This window comes from Phaenicophaeus curvirostris, chromosome 5 (assembly GCF_032191515.1).
Source record: "Phaenicophaeus curvirostris isolate KB17595 chromosome 5, BPBGC_Pcur_1.0, whole genome shotgun sequence".
NCBI classification, from domain to species: Eukaryota; Metazoa; Chordata; class Aves; order Cuculiformes; family Cuculidae; genus Phaenicophaeus; species Phaenicophaeus curvirostris.
The window spans coordinates 62628374-62650584 of NC_091396.1; the positions used below are offsets into that span (position 1 = coordinate 62628374).

A 22211-nucleotide genomic window follows, 5' to 3' on the forward strand; every position below is an offset into this window, starting at 1 on the left:
TCCTGAGGAGTCATAACAGTCAAAATATTTAACCTTTTTTATATGTTTAAACATTCTATTAGAATGGAAATATCCATCCTTTGATATTTCTTTTCATATCCCTTTGGCAGCATCTTTTGTGTTGAATGAAACCAAATGGAAACTACCTGTTATTGCTGAATTATAGTGATTACTGAAAAGAAGAAAATATGGGATGTAGCAAGATGGAAGAAAAAATTTACCTTTCCAAAGGTAACACATTGCAAGTGCTAAAAAGAGCATCATCTTCACATCAAATCAAGCAAGGTACAGGATTCAAGAAAGAGCGTGCCAAGAGGCAATTTCTCAGCAAGATGTTAGCATCAGAACACAAAGTGATGTGTCTGGAAGCAGAACTGCTGAGCTGCAAACAACCTGAGTGTGAGTCAGAGAATATTAGGACAGTGCCTGTCCACCAGGAATATAGACTTGATTGCATGTGACTTGTGTCAACTCTGGAGACATCAAGAGCAGAACATAAAAGCAAGGCAACGGAGATATTTCTAAATGAGCCATTCAGCCTCTAAGGCAACAAATCTGGCAACAACTCAAGTTCCAATAGAAAAAGTCCACATTCCAGGTTTGTGTTCCACGGTTATATCCTTCATTCACTTTTATTCGGGAAAAGGTCACCAAAACATCACTTTTTAAATCATTAAAAGACACAATCATCTCCTTTTAAACTAGCCCATAACTCTGAAACCAGAATCCAATTGCCTGTTCAGGCTCATTAGTGTCTTTGGATCCTAATGACCCACTCAGTTTCAGTAAATGAAAAACTAATCCTTGTTTTATGCCATTGGCCCAAAAGGATTAGCCAACTCTTGCTACCCCTGCAATCAGCCTTGCACTGGGGAGATTACTGCCATCTAATACTGTAAGTCTACACATTCCAATCTGTTACAATAAGTAGCACTTAAAGCTTATTTCCTTGAAATGCTTAAGCGTATTAATGCTATAGTGTAAGATTGTTTTCTTACGGTACAATGATTCTTCATCCCCACCCCCAAAGTTTGCATTTACCAACCCATATGCAATGATACCCCTCTACTTCAACATCAGGTTCTAATTACGATTATAGTCTTGAAATGAAAAATGAAATAGAAATTTTTAGTTTGTATCAGACCTAAACCAGGCAGGCAATCATGTGCTGAATTTCCATGGGGTTGAGAGCAGTAATTTTCTTGAATTGTGAGGAAAAGCGTAACTTAATTGTTTGATGTTTGAAGGTCCAGGTGATATCTTTTGTACCCTACAATTAATTTAACAGGTAGCTAGAAAAAGAGCCACTACTTACATTTAATATTCTCTAATAAACACTTCAGGTTGTAGCTCAGTTTTGTACCACTTGTATCACTGCAATTTTTCCAACCCAGAATTCTGGCTGCTTTTGATATATTACACATAGAATGAGTGATTAATTACATAAGATGAGTCTACACTGATATGTTTGATACGTACTTTTTTTCCCAAAAGTATTCACACAACGTTACTGTTGAAAATTTTATATGGTGAAGAATTGACTTTAACACGTGTCCCACTGATACTTGAACACTCAACAGGTTTTCTGACATCAAATTAAGGAACTCTTGTGGCTTGATCGCCTTAAGTATTACATATAACAGCACAACGAAACCTGTCCTAAAGAATGCTCTGTCATGCATATTTGCTCTATTTTGACAGACCCAGACTGAAGTTACCGAAAATTAATAAATTGCTCTTAAGTGGAAATCTTATTTTTGAGTGGGAACACTCTGATGAATACCTGATTTTCTATCAAAAGCTGTGCATGAATTCACAAAACAGCATTAGGTTAAAATAAATGCCATATCCCACAGCTGCTGGATGTCATTCCATTAGTTTTTACCTCCTAGTTTCTAAATTAATATTTTAGTATCAAACCTACCCAGCTGTTGCTTATTTGTTAACCAAATATCCTGGAGTGTTTATAAGCACGTTTTACATTTATACATCAGCAAAGTTAACAGTAAAATAGCAGGTGGGACCCCAGTCAAAGCATTACATCACCTTGCAAATGATAATGATTTCTTTTTGCTGGAAGACCACTTTATTCAACAAGGCAAATGTGGAGAAATGGTCTTTGTGTTATTTCCAAACAGACAAATGACATCTCCCTGTAGATAGCATTTCTCTGAGAGAAAGAAACCTTGGGCATCAGTGTCTTCCTCCTGGCAGCAGTAAGTAAGAGTGTAAATTTTATTCCTCTGTGTTCAAAAACTGTATTCAGCGAATTAAAAATTTTATTTACACCAACGTCATGGTATTTCTTACCAATCTGCTGACATAAGGTACTTAATGGGCACTGACCTAGTGCTGGGTAGTACATGAGCTTTTACAAGGAATTTTCAAGTTAAATATTTTCGGTCAAATACGTCATTAAAAACTGAAATGGAACAGTGATGATATCAGGGCCCTAAATAAACATTTGACTTCTGGTTAGGATACTCACACAAGAGTCAAAGTCAAATCCATGCTCTGCCTATTTCAGAGAGGCTTTTTATTGTTATTACCTTAGGGCTCAGTTGTGAACCTGAACTCTTTTACTAGATGCAAGACAAGGACAGAACAGAAAGGCAACCCCCACCTCCAAGGATTCGCAGTAGAAGGACACCATATAACCACTTTAGTACTTGCAGACAGCTGCACTGCTTTTAAGAGATTACAGCTCCCAGCTGCCATTGCTATCCCACTGCTGGAAGTTACCGTCTCTAGTTAAGTTGTAGTCATGTGTGTAATATCTTTTCCTACCTATGGGAGTCAAGTCAGCTAAGTCACCTTCCCACACTTTCCCCAGTGCTACAAATCAAACTGACTGACTCTGTGTTGAGGAGTGAGGAACCAGCGCGCAGTCCATTTGCTGTGTCTGCACCACGGGGGCAATAACTGCACAAAACACATGGCAACAAATAAACAGCACTTTGCTCTCAAGCAGCCCTTGCTACATTGACAAGAGGATCTCAGTCCGTAGAGTCTTTTAGACCAGAAGTGGATGTGGCCAGGCAGATATATAAAGGACAGAACAAAATTACATTAGCCAATGTGACACACGCTAGTGTAAGCAATTCATCAACAGAACTACTATTGATTTTATAGGCCTAAACACAAGGGATCATTTTTAGGCAGAATTTGACAGATACAAATGAAAAATCTCAGTGCATGTTTATACATATTTCATGCTCTTAGATCTGAGGAAAGTATCCCAAATACTAAGTGGCTGCCTTTTCTGAAGCCACTTTCTCTTTTCTGTTGTTAACCACCCTATCCAACGTATGTAAGTAAGCAGCCGGCAAAATCTAGAACTACAGTTTCTCCCACTTCAACCAGCAGCCTTGACTAGAGGATTGCAGTGTCACAGGCACAGATAACAGAATTCATGAGGACACAGGAGAGCAAGCTTCAGTTATGGAATAATTGAGCAAACAAAATTGTTGTTTCTAGCTTTCTAAATGATCTCAGAACGTATGTCAGTAGCATACCTTAAAACACTACCTCAAATAGCAAAGACAGGTTCTCAAACTTGCCTCCACCTTACATTTTTCAGATTGTGAGGTATTGCACTAAAATAGAAAAGCTGTTTAAAACAGATCAACATGGAAACCCACACTTGGAAAGCATAAAGTCTATCAAATCCGTCTTTCTCCCTTCCTATTAGCTGGATCATAGCAGTACTTCACTAAAACTTCCTGAATCCCTCTCCAGTAACAAAATTCCACCTTTCACTAATCTCTCGGCACAAGTATTTAAGGAGAAGCCAGACTGCACAAAAATAGCCCCAAGGCATTTACAAGTTTGGCAGAAAAGTAGCAGTGGTATAGGTAACCAAGCTTTTGGTTACATGGGGCTTTGCAGGTAAGCAAGGAAAAGGAGACTCTGCTCCCTTTTGGACTCTTGGCATTTTATTGGAAGACTGTAGGTTATACTGAGAGGACGCTTTTTGTCAACTTGTTCCTCTCAGAACATGTGCCCTTCTGACCAGTTTATGCATTTGCAATGTCTTCCATGAATTCTGCTGAATGATGTTGTCTCCCCTTTATGTTCTTTATTTCCATTTCAGCCTCTTTCTTGCCTGCCCTCAGGCAGGGTGTTTACTTCACAGTAAGTGACTGAGAAACCAAATGTCCCTTATAAATTCATAAGGAGTCTCAAAAGCTAGTAACCTGTGTTTCACATGTAAGAGAAAAGAATAACCCCGAAGTGATCTGGTGTTTTCTTCAAAGGCCAGAAATGTGGAACTGCTGGTTCTAGAGAAGATGAATCTGAGGGATACACAGTGCACAGTGCTGCAGTGGCTCAGAACAGTCAGCTATTCCATAAGGAAAGATGGTTTTGGAGAACTGATGGATACACTTGTACTGACCACAGTCAGACTTTGGGAACTGTCTGCTTTTGTATCTTTTTATGAAATATACTTGATAAAGAGGAAGGAACTTGCTTTCAGTGTTTCAATTTAGAGGGACAGAAGTTGAAATATGAAGTATTATAATTGCAACACTATTTTACATCAGATATTAAGAAATACCTACAAAACTTTAAGTAAAATGTACAAAAATGTTTATTTCAAAAATTTTATAAACATTCAGTGTATAACAGCTAATTTAAGAACATTGCCTTTAACTCAAATTCAGCTTCGGTTGCTACAATCAACAGTTACTAACACTTTCTACGCAAGTTATTTAGTTTATATCAGGCTGAAAGTACTCACCTAGAAGTTCAGATGCTCTCTTACAGATATTAACTTGACACACTACCTTAAAATGATAGTTCTGCTGCTTGTGAGCACCAATGTAGCAAGAGCATAAAATAACATTTAATGAGAACAACATGCTTATAAAATAAATAAGAAAAATAAAAGCCACATGTCAAAGCACGTACGCTTGATGAACATGCATGTGCTTGCACAGCAATTGCAATAATGTATTCTTACATGAAAGGAGAAGATTAAATGCTTTGTATTTTAACTTAAGACACTGTAAACATTTGTCAAGGCTAAGTAGGAAAAGAATTTAAAAGGAAGTCAAAGGTATTCAAAAGAATGTAAATGGCTTTGTATTTTGCAAAGAAGAATGAAAACCTTTCACAGAAGGAGGCTGTGATGATCTCTGATCCTGTCCAAATGCAAATGGAAAACTAAAGTCATCTTTTCCATCTCCAAATGCATGAGAAGTCGATTCCGATGAGAAGGGAAAGGTAAACGCATCCTCACTTTCTGATTTCCCAAACAAGCTTCCTATATGGAACATATATTACATTTATTATTAAACTAAATCTTACTGAAAGAATATTGCATTCAGCATCATGTTTCTGTAATAATATTGTAGTCCCAACGTCCTGCTGAGTATCAGCCTGCAGTTGTGTGTTTATTTCTGCACTAGAAATGATATTTCCAGAAGGGCATTATTAGAATCTACATAGAATGGAGTGTGAAGTACTTGAACGATTTAGGGCAACAAATCACTTCTACACAATATACTGGGTGAAATATCTTGAATACTAAGCAATAGCGGTCTTTGTAAAATGATACGTATTTGCAGATTCTTGCTTCTCTACAAAACAAAACACTCAACTGCTGAAATACTTGGAGAAACAAAGCTAGTGACAGAAAAACACCTGAGTTTTATATTTAGTAACACAAAATTCTTGAGTTTTTCTCTACAATGGTTACATATGCATACAACCTAATATTCATCCACTTCAAAAGAGTAGTTTTGCACTTGGAGCAAACACCACCCCCCCAAAAAAAAATATTATAGCTCCATTCAGCAAAGTGTTTGATCAGAAGTGTTGATCCTATTGATATCGTGAAAAATTGGCTTTTCATTTCACTAAAGCCAGAATTTCATACCAAATGTGTAAATGTGTATGGCTCCTTTGTGTGAGTGAAAGATACTGTTTATTAAGTCTGATATTCCTCTCTGTTCCTTATGCTGTTCTTGGTTTAAACTGATAGTTTAAACTGATGGAAGTCCATTTACTATCAAGATCTCTTTAACCAAATGAAAACTTGATTTTCATTTAGTTGAGAGAGGAAAAAAACTCAACAGATGTACGCTTTCCAACACTAAGGTGGAAGATTTAATTTAAATTGTAGTATTTACTGATTATTTTAGCTTTTTCCATTAAAAGAAGTGTTCTTTTTATCAGTGAAAAAGCTTTGACACTAAAATTCTTCTCCCTTGCGGGTCCTCTCTGCTTGCACAAAACCTCCTTAATGCTATCCCTATTTCTTTCTTTGTCAAGCTTCTTTTTTCATGACATCTCATACATTTGAAGTCAAACATGCAGGGAAAGGTTTCATCTAGACAAAGCGAAAACAAACACAACAAACCACTGAACTACAGTATCACAGATGAACATCCCTTCAGACAACCAAAGGTGCAGTATCATGAGCTTGTCAGTCCCGCAAGCACATAGAGAGAGCTGAATTTCAGACTTACCTGTATCTTTTTGTGGCGACAAGGCATTCAAGTTTCCCACAGAATAACTTCCCTCTATCTGAAATGTAAACAGTTGTTTTATTTAACAAATGAGAAAGACAAAAGATAAGCTCTAATGCTGATATGTAATAAGATCTAAGACGTTGTCCCAATGAAGGTTAGTAGCCTTCACAAAATCTGCATTTAAGTGTATATATCAGTCCCTAAATTTTCAAGGTAAGCTGGTAAGATAGGTTTCATGATGTTTGCTTACATCTACAAACAGACTCCTTCCATTCTTCTAAAAAACCACACCGAACTGAGAACAGACCAAAATCTAATGTGTCTTCCTGCTGTTTTTTTAAACTGAAAAGATCCAGTATTATTTCATTCTGTGACATTTTGGAAAACCTCTAGGCACCAACAAAATTACTGCCTACTGAGTAGGACCTAATATTGCCAGAAAGAGTAGCAGAATAACCACTTGTCCCTCTTGAGAAGGGTTCTTAGGCTAGATTTATAATAGATACTTAAGTCCTTCAGAACTCCCATTTAACTTCAGAGAACCCCACAGGACTGTTACAGGCTAGTAAATTCTTGCTTTCTGCCACTGAGCAGGTGTGAAATAGTGTGAGCTCTGACAGCACTAGATGGCTTAATACCTACCTCATTCCTAAACAATTCACAAACTGCTTGCCAAACTATTCTTTCCTACACACAACTGATGCTAGAGGATTTGAACTGAACCATCTTTATGCTCCCTTTCAACTCAAATCATTCTATGATTCTGTGATATCAACTTAACATATCTTGCCAAACACAAAATAAAACAGTGGTTTCCATCTTCCATCCTTCAGCTTTCATTTGGTAACTTCAAGGCTCAGCACACCCACTGAAACAGGAGATACCTGGTTTCAAATTTCTTATTTTCATAAAAGTGTTTGAATCTACTTTCCAGAGAGTCATCCCTAAGCACTGCACTACACGCTGGTACACATCTATCCTGAGTACCCAGCTATCTATTAGCCCAGCAGAGTAAAAATGACCCCAGAGCACTGCAGTTAGGGAACCTGCAAGGGAAAAGGAAGATCTGAATTCCATTCCCTGTTCCAGTCAATTACCTACTTATCTCCTCTATTTAAGTATAACTGATCCATAGTTGCTAGTCAATAATCCTAACAGACAGTCCTTTCTTCCTTTGCTCAGCGTTCTGCATTTTGTGAAAAATGGAGGTGGAAAAAATATAATTTTAAATACTTGATTCCCCCTTTCAGCAAGACAGAACCACACAGAAGAGGCGCGTGGGTTGTGAGTTCTACCAGAGTACCTGAGGGTTTGCATTGTAAAGCTGATCCAGAAGCCTTTTTGTGAATCACCTGTATATTTTAAAAAGACCCAATCTTGCCCATATGGGAAAGATCCATAGTTGATCAGAATTTATCGTAAGGGGGTCACCAGGAAAGGAGATAAGCATTTTCAAAGGGTATCAAACCTAAAATTGAGCAGGCTAGTATAAAACTATTTACTACAACTGCAACCAATCTGAAAACCTCACTCACTGTCAATGCTGTTTTCTTAGCATACTTTGCTTTGTGGGAATTTAATATTCTCAAGTGTATTTAATAATATTCTCAAGTATATCCTAATTTTTACCTCATCAGATGAATTTTCTGCCCCAAACACAGAAGAATCAAACAAATTAAAGCCAGGTGACTTCTGGGAGAAGTTCATGAGAGAAAAGAAAGCAGGAGATTTTGATGTTCCTTCTTCACAATCTAAACTGTGAACGTTGTGAAGACAGAAAGGAAGAAACTACATTAACCATTTTTTAAAGTGCATGGATTATTTTTTTTCTCTATTTTTAATTTTTCTCGTTTGTCACTTTTTTAGATTCCTGTAGCTTCCATCAACAATTTCTTCTTCCAAAACTGAACAGATAACACACCTCTTCAAAGCAAAGTGCGGTGGTGTTCTTACCAATTCCCTAGCTTTTACTAAAATTCTTAAAGATGAAAATTGGTATGACAAATACTATTGCAGAAAAAAGCAACAATTTTAGCAAAGGAACTACAAAGAACCTGAATCTCATATCTTTCTAAGCAGCATGCTTCAAGTCAGAATGATACTTTAAGAATAAAATCTAATTAATTACCTAGCATAACTCAAAAAACATATATTTACAGAAGAGCTTTATAGAAAAGTCTTCCTATAATATCTTTAAAAAACAGCATAAAGGCTTCTACTATAAACATCAGTACAACTTTACTCAAAATCAAAATAAGAGCTGAAATCATACAAGTCAAACGGAGGTGTTTTAGGGAACAGGGTTTTCTTCCCCTTCAAGTCATGTGTTCCTCCAAAATCAGGTGTTTCTGGTGCTCTTAAAAAGTGTTCTGTGCTTTCATCTGCTCTGTCTGGATTGTCTTCATTTGACTCGAAACATGGATGAATGTCCTATTAAAAGAAATAGACAATAATGTTTATTGCATGTAAAATTTCCCAAATTATCATTAGTCCATTTACCTATATACACAGTCATTATGTTTTAGGGTTAGCTAGATGTTTTTATTCTCATGAAAATAAAATAATTTAAATAAAATGCTCACAGTGTCATATTCATCATACTTAAAACTATAACTTTAATCTCATTTAAAATAGACTCCTTTACACTGAAACAATATATGAAAATTTTCATCCAAAACATAAAGAAACTCAAGAACTGGCTGAAAATACTGATTTTGAATAAAAGAATTATTTCACTCTAAAGTATATGTTAGCATAATGCTTAAAGTCACACTGTAATCCTCTCGATACTCCCTGGTGAAATGAAGGAACATCACCATCAGTATATGTTTCAGTTGACTGAGATGTTTCCCCTTCCTCAGAAAATGTTAAATGAGAACGTACTCTTGGATTCTGTGGGACAATTTCCATCAGACTCAGTATTGGTTTAAAGACATTCTTCTCCACCAACTGCCTGCAGGCATCACCTTGTAGTGAGCTAACCAGAAGATGATCAAACTTGATCTTGTACACTGCCTTTGGCTGAGAGCTAATAACTTGTATGGCGCTACATTTTGGATCCATGGTTAAAACAACACTGGTAAAACAGAGATATTGTATTTATTGCTGAACAGTTATTGCTTACACAGAGTCAAGTCCTTCTCTGCTCCTCACCCCACCAGCAGGCGGGCAGGGGGTGCACAAGAAGCTGGGAGGGGACACATCCGGGACAGCTATCCCAACTGACCAACGGGATATTGCACACCATATGTTGTGTTCAGCAATAAGGGCTGCAGAGGAGAAGGAGGAAGAGGGGCATGTTTGGAGTTAGGGTATCTGTCTTCCCAAGTAACTGCTCCATATGATGAAGCCCTGCATTCCTGGAAATGGCTAAAGAACTGCCTGTAGTGAATGCATTCCTTATTTTGTTTTGCTAGCGTGCAACTGTCTTTATCTCGACCCACAAGTTTTTGTACTGCTCCTCTTCTGATTCTCTTCCCCATCCCGCTGTGGGAGTGCTGAACCAGCAGCTGTGCAGTGCTTATCTGCTCAATGGTGTCAAAGCACCTCTTGGTGTCACCTGTATATGCAACCTGTACACACAAGTGGTGTGAATAAAGCAAGTAAAAGCAGCACCAAAGGAGCCACACAGCCTCTGTAGCCAGCACAGAGCCTATTTGTTATGGTTTTGTGGGAAATGAAGGGGTTTGAGAAACTAGTTTCAAACACAAATATTTTTTAAATGTTTCATGTGAACAAATATTATATACATCAATTCATACAAAAACTAGGATGCGCATAGGGTACTCATCCTAAAAAGCCTATTTTTAAGGTAACTTAAAACCCCATGGAACACTGATGTGATGAAGGCTTCATACCTGTTGGGGCGCCTTAGAATAAGCGATTAAATTTACCAGATTTTGAGATTTACCTCTCGCCAAGAGATTCAAGCATGTCAAGATACTTCGACTACTCTAAACAAAATAACTCCTTACAATATAAGAAAGGCTTTGCTTACCTGAGGTGTATATGAAGACTCCTTTGGCTCATCTGCTTCTTTATCATCACATTTGGACTCTTGGTTGTCTATACAGAAAAAACAGCACTGCTTGTATTATAACAGCATTTTAAAGGGATTAATAAAAAATTATGTTGTGGGAAAGAATCCTTGAAAAAGGTTTACTAACTTGGCATTGCTATTGGTATTGGCAAGGAAGTGTTTTGTCTGCAATTTTCAAAATAACCCAGTTTGTGGCTACATCCATAACCATTACCCCTTGTTCTGCCACTCGTTCGCTGTCGTTACAGCTATGCTCAGGCTGCTTCACGTGGTTTGGCGTGTTCTTCAAACCCATCTATTGTTCCCTGAGAGTGCTATGTCTGTAAAATCCAGCTGTTGCCCTCTGAGTGTGCTGATAGCAGCCAATAGAAACCAGGTGGAAACAATATAAAAAGCACATTCATATGACATTGATGAAATGCATCTTAAAGGACTGGACAAAAGCCAGGATGAGAAATCAGAAGAACGTTGTCAGACTTTCTGCTCTAAGCTTCAAAATGCGTAATGTGTCCTGTGTATCAGGATAGATAATCTAAACTGGCAGTAGAATTTTTAAAAAAATATTTAAATGGAAGCTCAGTGCCTTGTGATTTCAAAAACTATAGGTGTATTTGTAACTATCCGATTATGTTTCCGTAAGCATCCTGTATGCATTTCTCAAGTTAATTTTCATGTTTAATAATCTTCGTATGATGCTTCATTATTCCTAAATTATTGAGTTCATTATATCCCTTTTATTCTCATTTTCTCATGCCTTCTGGGCAGATTTTCAGACTGGATTTCATTTTACCCAAGTAATTTGAGACTAGAGTATGGATTCACAAGAGATGCTGGAAGGTTCCCTTCATTAGCAATGGTCAAAGCAGAATGACTTCCAAGTTACTAAGCAGTTCAGCCTCTGTTTAAATTAGGATCCTGCATGCCTGTTATATGCAAAGTTTGAATTAAATAATCATAGAATGGTTTGAGTTGGAAGGGACATTAAAGATCATCCAGTTCCAATCCCCCTGCCATGAGCAAGGACACCTCCCACTAGACCAGGCTGCTCAAGGCCCCAGCGAGGCTGCCAAAGGCCCCAGAAACCACAGTGGAAAGGGAATACAAATGGTGGCTCCCTTAATACCAAAATGAAAAACAGCCCTTGGGATTTTCTCTTTTGTATTTATTTGATCCAGTATACAGTAACAATGCATCCTATCAGAAAAGAAAAATACTGGTAGTTTACCTACTACTGCATTTTCACTTTCAAACTGTTGATTGGAAGTCATCTGCTTCAGAGGAACTCGCAGTCTAAAAGACAAAAATTATCATTTGCCTGAATATGGAGTATTTCCATCAACTTTAACCTCAAGAATCAAAATTAGATTATTAAATAAAAGTTACCTGAATTGCATTTGGTTTTGTAAGCTTGCTATTGATTGGACTTGGGCCATTTGTGGGTTATCAGTCCCTGCAGTGTCAATAACCTTCTGAAACATAGGAAAAAATTCAAATGAGGCAGCACATGAAATTGTTACTTCACAATATCACTCTAATTTCCCCTTAGATTGTGGACATTCCTTCTTCTAGCCCTTCTTTAGGGGTCAGGGAACATAAAAATTTTTTGCTTATCTTTGCTTTACATTCCAACAGTATGAAACCCCAAACAACTTCTGTAATAATTCATAAAGTAACATTCACAGCATTGATGATTGGAAGTGAATTACTAACTTTTTTGCCACACAAATAACATTACATAATTTGCCAGCTTTATACAGGTTTTCTACTACTGCAGCCAGGTTGCTCCTGGCTGGAAAAAAACATAGAAAGAGCTGGAGCCAGGCTTGTCTCCACCTCCAAAAGCAAGTGAGGGAATACATCAGCAGCAACTATGTCCCCTGTGTAGACTGAAAAACTGCAGAAAACATGGAAATATGCCTGCCTCACAAATTTTCATCAGCTCAGAAGCCTTAACTCGTACATGTATGTAGCATGTTTGTGCCTTAAAGGCAGAGTGACAGCAGGAACCTATGCCTCAGCATCGGATGACACATTCTTTCACAGGGAGATGCTGTTTCTGGTTTGTTTCTTAATTTGTAAAATTAATTCAAATTGGGGTGTGGGACAAAAGGGCTGGTTATGCAGAATGTGTCTGCCAGTAGTTTACAGCACACCTTTTCTGAAGCATAACAACCTTCTTCCAAACTTTTTATTTTTCATCAGACTTCATCTTCTTTTCCCTGTTGCTATCACCCTTTCTTAAAGTCCCCTTACCTATGACTTGCTCCTTCCCCCTATTCTCTAAGTGCAGTTCTAGGTCCCAGACTCCCATCCTCATCCATGGATTCCCCTGGCAATAGCCCTTCTAGCATCCTCATCATGTCCAGCTCCCTCCACCTGCCACAAACCTAAATTTCTTGAAATTTCTTCTGGTCTTGCTCCACTCAGTCTACCACTGCCCTTCATGTTGCCTTATCTAATGAAGGCTGCTTCTTCTACCACAGGCTCCACTCTAAACCATTTAGTGATTCACTCCATCCTTCAGTTCCCTTGAAATTCTTAAGAAAAATCACAACTGGTTCTGTTAAATTTCTACATGACAATTTTTGTTGTTCATTAAAATTTGGGTTTAAATAGGCCCAGTGGGATGTCCCTTATAAAGAAAGACTTTGGCACACAAACTTCCCTGAGCTTCTGCCCAGCAAATACAGTTGCAAGCCATTGGGCTGTGACCAACAGGATGAGGCTTGACAAGGCCAAGTGCCAAGTCCTGCATTTGGGACACAACAACCCTGTGCAGCATTACAAGCTTGGAGAAGAGTAGCTGGAAAGTTGCCTGGCAGAGAAGGACCTGGGGGTGTTGATCGAAAGTGGCTGAATGTGAGCGGTGTGCCCAGTTGGCCAAGAAGGCCAACAGCATCTTGGCTTGTATCAGAAACAACGTGGTCAGCAGGACCAGGGAAGTGATTGTGCCCCTGTACTTGGCATTGTTGAGGCCTCACCTTGAATCCTGTGTTCAGTTTTGGGCCCCTCACTACAAGAAGGACATTGAGGGGCAGGAGGAAGTCCAGAGAAGGACAATGAAGATGGTGAAGGGTCTGGAGAACAAATCTTATGAGGAGCATCTGAGGGAACTGGGGTTGCTGTATTTGAAGTGCTTTGTATTTGAACAACCACATAAAATAGATTATGTATTGTCATGTTTTTACCAATGGGAGTTCTGCATACCTGTGACGATTCTTCAGCAAGGCTGGAGGAACTGCTAGTCGCCACTGAAAGTTCCATTGGTTTTTCTTTTTCTTCTTTCCCTAGATTAACAAATATTACTTAGTATTGTCAATAGAACTAAGCATCCAAAGTACGTCACTCTTAAACTGAACTTGGGAACAAAGATAATGAATTTTGCTGTTGATAAAGAGATAAAAGAAAATTAAGACAAAATATGAAAGTATCAATTTACTGCAAATAATACTTGGCTAATATTTGCTACAAACAGCACTAAAGATAAATTATGGATATTTCTGGCACTACGCATCAGGTATACTTCATTGCACACATAAGACAAATCAGACACAGGAGATTTTTGGAACAGACAGACAGGTTAAGTACCCAGCTTCCATTGAAAGTGTGGCTTAAACTATCACAGTACTAGCCATTTGGTAGATTTGTTATCATGGTTTCCACTCATTTACATAAAAATAATCCAAAATCTTCACAGAAAGATCATTCAACACACCGCACCTGTTTCTGTTCCTTGCATTTTAATTCTAATGCTCTGTACAGACTGGACTAATTTCTGAGGAATGCATGGGACATGTAATGGTTTATACAGCTGATGCTTCTTGTTTAGCAAGGCTGGATGTTCATTCTCTTCAAATATCCTAAAAAAAAAAATTTAAAAAAATTAACAACTGCAGAAGGAAGGAAGTCATAAAACACAACTGCTTCAAATAAGTGGAGTTTTCAAGGGACATGCTTGCTGCTAGGGTGGTTCTACTTCTTTCAGCTCCAGCAACTGCTAAAAATGGAAGTTTCCTTTAAATAATATCAGACAGAGTACATAACTGAAGGCAGAAGACATGATGTAGTAAGAAGCTAATCATAAGAACATTGTCGACTTAAGTGTTGCCAAAGAAAAGTATTAGTAGTTTGAGGTTTAACACTTTCGTCAAAGTACTTCATTATCGTAGTTCTGAAATCACATTTTCACTGAAAAAAAACACTTTTACTCTCTCTGAGATTGTCTGGAATACTCATACCATACACACAAAAGAGAAAGCTGCAACAAGCATTTTCACTTGTGGGTTAATAATCTGTGTAGGGCAAATAGACTTTTACAGCATAGAAAAACAAAGGTTAGCAGAACAATGCAGGGTAAAGTGTCTGTTTGACACAGGAACATCTACCATTTTTTAAAATAACGAGTTTTATCTAATTTTCTCCCTGGCATTCCTGCTTAGGCCTCGATGCTTCTAGCTGCAACATCTGGTTTATAGCTGGCTAAACAATGTTGTTCATAACAAATGAATAATTGAGACAGCTTTTTTGCTCTTCTTGACATTTTCCTTAATCAAAAATAAGATAAACTGTGGGATGCATTTCGTAAAGTAGTGTGGAGTGAAATTAGCAACACTACTAAAAAGTACAAAACTAGAAGCTCTGGTTAAGATACACAGATCTCACACCACATTAAACTAATAAGCATGCACAACTGTGATCACATAAAACCACGAATGCACTGCAGTCAAATAGCTGATGAAAAGGAATATCTACACCTGCAAAGTTACATAAACACTTGGACTGACATCCAACAAACTATATAAACCATATCTCACCTAACAGATCAATCAAAAAAACCCCAGGAATGATAAGAGATTCTTTAAAATCTGTTTTTCTTTCAATTACAGGAATAACAGACATTGCCTGAGTCAAGAACAAGTATTACAGGAAATAAGATGTGCACATGGCTAGTGTATCTTTAAATTCAGACGCAGAGAGTGTGAAATCAGGGAGAAATAAAAGCAGTGCAAAGAACAGAACCCTTGCAAAAACTGCTTCACCTTTTCCAAATGGATTATTTGGCCACTTTACCACAATCATCATTCAAAATGAATTGAACAAAGCTGCTGCTGCTGAGGTTGTGAGTTAGACTGTCATAAACCATTTCTTTTACAGAACATAGGATGCTCAATTGTGTTTTTAAAAGTCCCTGAAGTCAGTTTTCATGGGCTTCTGTAAAGCCTAGCAGACAAAAAAAACCCACCTACTGTCCATGAGATAAAGCATTCATTTACAAAGCGTATCTTTTCAGAAGAATGTGTCAATGGCCAAATTACAAACAGGACTCCGAAGCTCTTAAGATACATGTTTTTTAAGTAATACAACCTTCTGCAAGAGCCTGCAGTTAAACTTCATGCATGTGCAATGCACCTGCTCCCTGCCCTCCCTAAAAACATTACAGAAAAAACAATGTGCAACTCTGACAACAACTCTGACATAATTAATCACCATTGAAAGAAAAATCAAACTGTATACTGAAGCTCAAAATAGTCCAAATTGCAGTAACAAGAAAGATTGTGTTCTTTCTCTACTTCATTGTTAGTAGACATCTGAGTAGATAAAAAATATTTATCTTAATTCATACTGTGAAATAGATAACATATTTTTACTAAGATGCAAAGAAAAAAACCCACATATTCTTAAGTCTAAGAAAAATCCCATTTCCATAGCAATAGTTTCTTCTTTATAGAATTATGAAGCCCAAATATGAATATTTTATCTTCACTATAGGAATAAAGAGTATTTGATTATACCTATGAAGAATTACACTTGCTGATGTGGTGTGTACAAGGTTCTCTACTGAAGCCATGTTCAGTGTTCTAATCCAGAACACGCCAAAAAGTCCTTTTGGAAGCATCACTTTCAATAATTAGTAACTAACAATTGACTAGAAGGTTGTGGTTAGTACAAGGTTAAGTCTTCATTTACATTCACATTTAGACATCCAAAAGCAGCCGTCTTTTCCAAGAAATATATTGTGTTTTTTTTTCTCTGCTCAGTAGAATCTCATCACTTGTAACGCAAAGGTAGTGAAAGACCTGCAGTAATCCACCATGGAATATCCTTCCCAAGAAGGTTTAGCAAAAATGTCTCACTTGGAATGTAAGATATTTTAGGTGTGCAGAAGTAGAATGAATATATAATGAAAAAAAAAAAAACCAAGCCCACAATTACAGAATAATGGAACTAAAACTCTCACAAACATTCTTAAAAGCAGAGAGAATGAACATGATACATGACAAACCACAGTTCAAGATTTCAGCCTTTCTGTGTAATAAATATGATCTCTAATGGATAAATCAAGACAAGGGCTTCAAAAGGGTTGAGACCTATTTGGTGATTGACGAAAACTCTGAGTCTGTAAATGTTAGTTGTGATACCTGCCTGTGTAAATGGCAAACTATGAAAGCCCACAGTTAGGAGAAAACAGTTGAAATGGGAAGAGGAATTTGTGTTTTGCAGTCAGCCTAATCAATGAACAGCTGGCCAGCAACAAGTGGTTCAAACTGGCATCTTCCAAGCCTTTTAAAAGCACAGTTACCACTACCACCCTACTCAAAGAACCTACATCTAAACACCTATTCATTAACTCGTGGGTTGGTTTCTTGTCCTGCTGCCCCCTAAAGCATTTAATGGGTAGTAACTTGTACATTGATCTCAGTGCTTTCATTACTCTGTTTAGCTCTTTCGCTCAGTGTTGCTGGTGGTTTTCACACTGGTCTGCATCAGTTCAAGGAGGGTCACAGCATAACTCTTCATCTTTCTTTCATTCTTTCTTCTTTTGTGGCAGAATATGAAGATATCTAATTTTTTCTTCACAAAGCTCTCTTTGCTTTGTAGTAACCTTGTAATAACTGCAGAACAGCTCTCAAGAGATACTGCCTCTGGTCCCCACATTCTGCTGTAACAGTTTTGTATGTTGCCTTGAGTTTGCAAGGGTTTTAATTTAAGTGACTCATGAGCTAAGCAATTTTTTTTTGTCTGTGTTTTTTTCACAGTGGTTAGAATCACAAGTTAATACACTTATTTTTAAAATTGATAATTACTTTATTAGATACTTCTAAGCTTTCTAGTAAAGACTGGTTTTAATACACTAGTGCCAAATATGGATTTTTAAAAGCAATTTTCATGCCATTTTCTACCAGTCTTTATGTTATGGATACCTTTGAGCTAAATAAGCTTTAAAATTTAGGGAAAACATACTAATTAATAATCAGGTTATGGTCTGACACCATGTGCTATATCATGTAAATGCATCTACAGAGATGAAAAGGCAATGTGAGTTAGGATAGTGTACAATGTTTACAGAATCTTACAGCCAAGATGCAAGCCAGGTAATTATTGCCTCACTAAGAGCACTAAAAAGATCTACTTGTATGCAATAAAAACAACTTCAGGTGAAGGCACAAGCACCTAAGGTCTCCATGACATGGAGGTAAGCATACAGCTGGCAGGTCCAGCAATGCACCCTATGAATTCCTTTCCATGAGGAGCCTGACTGAGTGCTTCTTACACTTCCATGCTCAATGCATAGATCTCTGCCTTTTAGAACAGGTCTTTAACTGGCATTTTGCTTTCTGCAGATTGCACATACATGGATTTCTTTGAAAACTCAAAAAGAGTGCTTCCCATTTGGTTTTTTTTACCTCTTAAGTGGATTTCTTGCTTCCCTACGCTTCTTAGGACTTGCCAGTTACAAAAAGTTTACAAAAGGCAGAATGGGTGAAAGGACTTAAACCACCAAAAAGAAAGGAATCATCTAAATAATTCATAGGTCTGTAAGCAGATATTAAAGACCTTAAATCCTTCATGGAATGGATCTTAGGGTTGATTAAAATTACACCTTTCTACAGATATAATACCTATTTAAAACCCTAAAAAGCTCCTTTTTCAAGCACACCATAATGCAAAATCACATGGACAAAGTCTTTTGGACATATTTTCAGTTTAACATGGATCGTGGTCTAAAAGCATCAGCTCTAAGGTTCGTGTTTCAACATCTGCAAGGACTCCAAATAAGTGCAAGATAGTCCTGATGCTGATTTTCAGTCATTGTAATTGAGCTGAAATTGAAGTGGGTCCCAGTTGTAAATGATTACTGACTAACTAACTAAGCCAATAATCCTGTCTATGAAACTTTCACTCATGCTTGTTTTTAAGAACCAAATTAAGAGTTAAATTTCTTAATTAGTTCAGAGCCAAAGACAAATGTCATGTGGAACCCTGACTATTTTCCCCAAAATATTTGTTTAGCAGAGTTAATGTATTTTACCTCTGACTGAGCAGTCACTGTAGTTGTATTCAAGACTTGCAAAGCTGTTCACATAGATCCATCAGCAGTAGCTGTGAGGAGCAACTGTTTCTACAAAACACTTTTAAATAGTGTGTTTCCAGATACATTTAGAATCATAGAATCAAAATTTGCCACCATTTTAAACCCAAGAAACATAAATCTTTTAAAATTACACACGTAAATCACATAACCAGAATTAGAGAAACTTGCCAGGCATTATTCAGCAACAATCTGTGTTTTGTAGCAGGCTTTGTGTGTAAACGCACAGAGAGTACTCTGGATAAAAGCAAGGGAAAGAAATAATTTTTAAGTGTACCTTTCTTTAAACTGCTTCGGCTTCTCTAGACTTTTCTGATTTTTTCCTTCAATCATTTTGGAATTATTTTGATCTTCCACAGTCTCTTCAAATGTCTTAAAAGATAAAAAACAAATAACACAAAAATCGAAAGAACTTGAAAAATTACAGCTACATGCTGCTGTTGTTTTCCAAACCTGATGAATCAGTGCATAGCAGCAGAGTTTTTGTAGCCAGGACAGTCTGAAGAAATAAGCAGAACAAGGATAAAGAGAGGCAATATTTTTTTTGTTGGACCAACTGCAACAACTGGAATGAACACGGATGTTTTTGAGCACAGCCTCTACATATCTATTCAAAACAAGGAGCTCCTTACATGGCCTCCTTCACAGTTATAAATAAAGCACATCCCTGCTTGCTATATATTTATACTGCGCACACCACATTAAGAACTTGAGTCTGTAACGATGAGTATCAAACAGTATCACAAAATAGAAAGAGAAAGCACCACCCGTGCACAACGTGCTTCCACCAGGGCTGGCTGAAGGGGACCTGGCTGACACATCCATAAATGGAGTACATGATCATCCAGCCCAGAGAGGTTAAAGTGTCCAGGTGCAACAATACAAAACTTACCAGACTCTTCACAAGGTTGGCCTGCTGGGCTACTCAGGCTTAGAACCTTTTACCTCCTAGCAGAGAAGAGGGTCAAAATGCTGTCCTGACTGAGTTTTGGGGGTTTTTTTGGAGGACTTCTCATCAGTGGAGCTGTTCTGATCTCCTGCCTAAAATCAGCCAGTTTTACCTCTGAGTATAATTTATGTACACGTTTATTGAGGGGGAGGGATTAATCTACAAGTTTTTTATTGTGAAGCGAATCTAGTTAAGCACATTCATATTAATGAAACCTTAAAAACCAGTTGGACCCACACAGGCTCTGTGCTCGAGCCCTAGGGCTCACTGAGGAACAGCCCTGCTGTATGTTGAAGTGTGTTCTCCAGCACTCTTGAGCTTGCATGAAAGTCATCGTGATACAGTGCCTTGATGGAAATTATGTTGCAAACTGAGGTCAACAGAAAGCAAGCCTGAAGAGCCTTTACATTCATGGACCCCTCTTCTCTAAGAAAACATATGCGATGTTAAAGGAACATAATTACTAATACTAGAATCATCCTGTTGATCCAAGTGCTTGAAAACATGCTACTTCTTTCACATTTCAGAAAACGAGGGTGGTATACAAAACTACATACAGAAAATGTATTTTTATAAAACAGAATTAAAATACAGTTACCTTTTTAAAATAATTTATTTTAATTTCTAATTCATCTGCTTCTTTTTGCAGTTCAATGGATTCTTGCTTAGCAGCTGCAGCAAGCTTTAACATTTCCTGTGTTTTTTGATATGAAGAAGCACTTTCACGTTAGGGAATATATACTACTTTTTTCAAGTAAGAGATACTATCAGATCCCTCAGCCCTCTATACCGTAAGTGCAAATGCTAGAGGAAGAGAAAGCTCTGACAAACGTACATTTCATTGACTCATAGAATGGTTTAGGTTGGAAAGGACTTTAAAGGTCATCCAGTTCCAACCCCCCGCCATAGGCAGGGACACCTCCCACTGGACCAGGGTGCTCAAAACTTCATCCAACCTGACCCTGAACACCTGCAAGGATGGAACATCCATGACTTCTCTGGGCAGCCTGGGCCAGGGCCTTCCCAACCTCGTTGTGAAGAATTTCTTCCTAATATTTAATCTAAAAGCTCCTCCTTCCAACTTGTAGCTCAGACAAGTCTTCAAATCTAATTTCACATGGGCTTCTCCTCTTTAATCAAGCAAATAGGAAAAGTTGGACTCGATGATCCAAGAGGTCTTTTCCAACCTGGTGATTCTAAGATTTTTACGTCATTAAGTGAAATTTTATTTTCTTTACTTTAAATGCTGCCATAAATTTGAGCTGAAGACTATTGTTTGACCTTCAGTTTTCTTGCAGTGAACTGCCAATGCTGCCCCTCTAAACATGAATTTGTAAATAATTACTATACTTCTTAATAGAAAGATGTTAAATGTAAATATAAACTTTCTTGCCTGTAAACTACATAAACACTATAAATCAAGGATACATGTGTAAAGCCCAGTCATTCAGGGATTTAAAAGGAACAAGCTCTGCAGAAATAAAATTTCATTTCATATCATTAATTCACAAATCTGATTTTCTTTACAAAAGCAAGATAAATTAATAGATCAGTATCACTTATCTCTACTTAGTACACATAGCAGAAATAGCAGTATAACAGACAGTAATGCTATCAAAAACAGCACCAAAAAAGATGAAAAAATAAATTTAAAATGTTGAGAAGATTGTTATGAAGTAATTTTAGGAGTTTTTCACTCCCAGAAGCCCAATGGCAAACATCTCCTCATTACCTTCGTGGGTTGGAAGAATGAATATTAGTGTATGGACTTTAAATTCTTGTTCAAAGTCTCAGTTTGCTAAAGATTTTTTTCCTAAAAAATGGTGCAAGAAAAAGAAGACCTTTCTTTTAGCTGAAAAGAAACTGCAGAAAATTAATTAGAGAATTTCTGTTCACCATTCTTAATGTGCAATGTACTACCATTATTCTCTACTGTAAAGGCATTGTTGTAGTAGTACCCAGAATATCCAAGGAAGCATCTTCATCCAATTTATACTTTTCAGAGTGTTTCAAAATCCGGTTTTGCATTTCTTCAATCTCTTTCTTTTTTTTGTAATACTCCTGTGCAAGAGCAGTTTCTGCGTATTTTTCACGGTGTTGCTTCAAAATCTCCTTATACTGGGTTATGTAATCCTCATACATTTTCCTATAAAAATACATATAATTTAATTTTTTTTTTCACTCAAAGCCATTGTTTATAAGGAAAAAAAAAACTATTAATTTTTTGCACCAGGTCAATTAGATTTGCAGCTGTCCTGGAAAAAAAGTGGGATTACACTTTTTTTATCTTCCAGCCAATTTTCAAGAAAAACTATGCTGTATGTAACAAAGAATGTACTCATTACATAAAAACAATCAAATCTCATTGTTCTGGAA

General features: G+C 37.3%; 1 protein-coding gene across 1 annotated transcript in view; it reads right to left on the bottom strand.

Annotated features, from left to right (window-relative positions):
• Nucleotides 1-4990: 4990 nt before the first annotated feature.
• The window catches only part of C5H14orf39 (chromosome 5 C14orf39 homolog), a 39524-nt gene continuing 22303 nt past the window's right edge, over nucleotides 4991-22211 (bottom strand). The window contains exons 6-18 of the mRNA XM_069857102.1: nucleotides 21794-21981; nucleotides 21264-21306; nucleotides 20434-20554; nucleotides 19164-19258; nucleotides 14236-14375; nucleotides 13723-13802; nucleotides 11899-11984; nucleotides 11741-11805; nucleotides 10474-10541; nucleotides 8749-8906; nucleotides 8106-8232; nucleotides 6474-6531; nucleotides 4991-5266 (exon numbers count right to left, since the gene is read on the bottom strand). Of these exons, the coding sequence (XP_069713203.1) occupies nucleotides 5064-5266; nucleotides 6474-6531; nucleotides 8106-8232; nucleotides 8749-8906; nucleotides 10474-10541; nucleotides 11741-11805; nucleotides 11899-11984; nucleotides 13723-13802; nucleotides 14236-14375; nucleotides 19164-19258; nucleotides 20434-20554; nucleotides 21264-21306; nucleotides 21794-21981 (1432 nt within the window). The 3' untranslated portion in view covers nucleotides 4991-5063. The remainder of the gene's footprint in view (nucleotides 5267-6473; nucleotides 6532-8105; nucleotides 8233-8748; nucleotides 8907-10473; nucleotides 10542-11740; nucleotides 11806-11898; nucleotides 11985-13722; nucleotides 13803-14235; nucleotides 14376-19163; nucleotides 19259-20433; nucleotides 20555-21263; nucleotides 21307-21793; nucleotides 21982-22211) is intronic.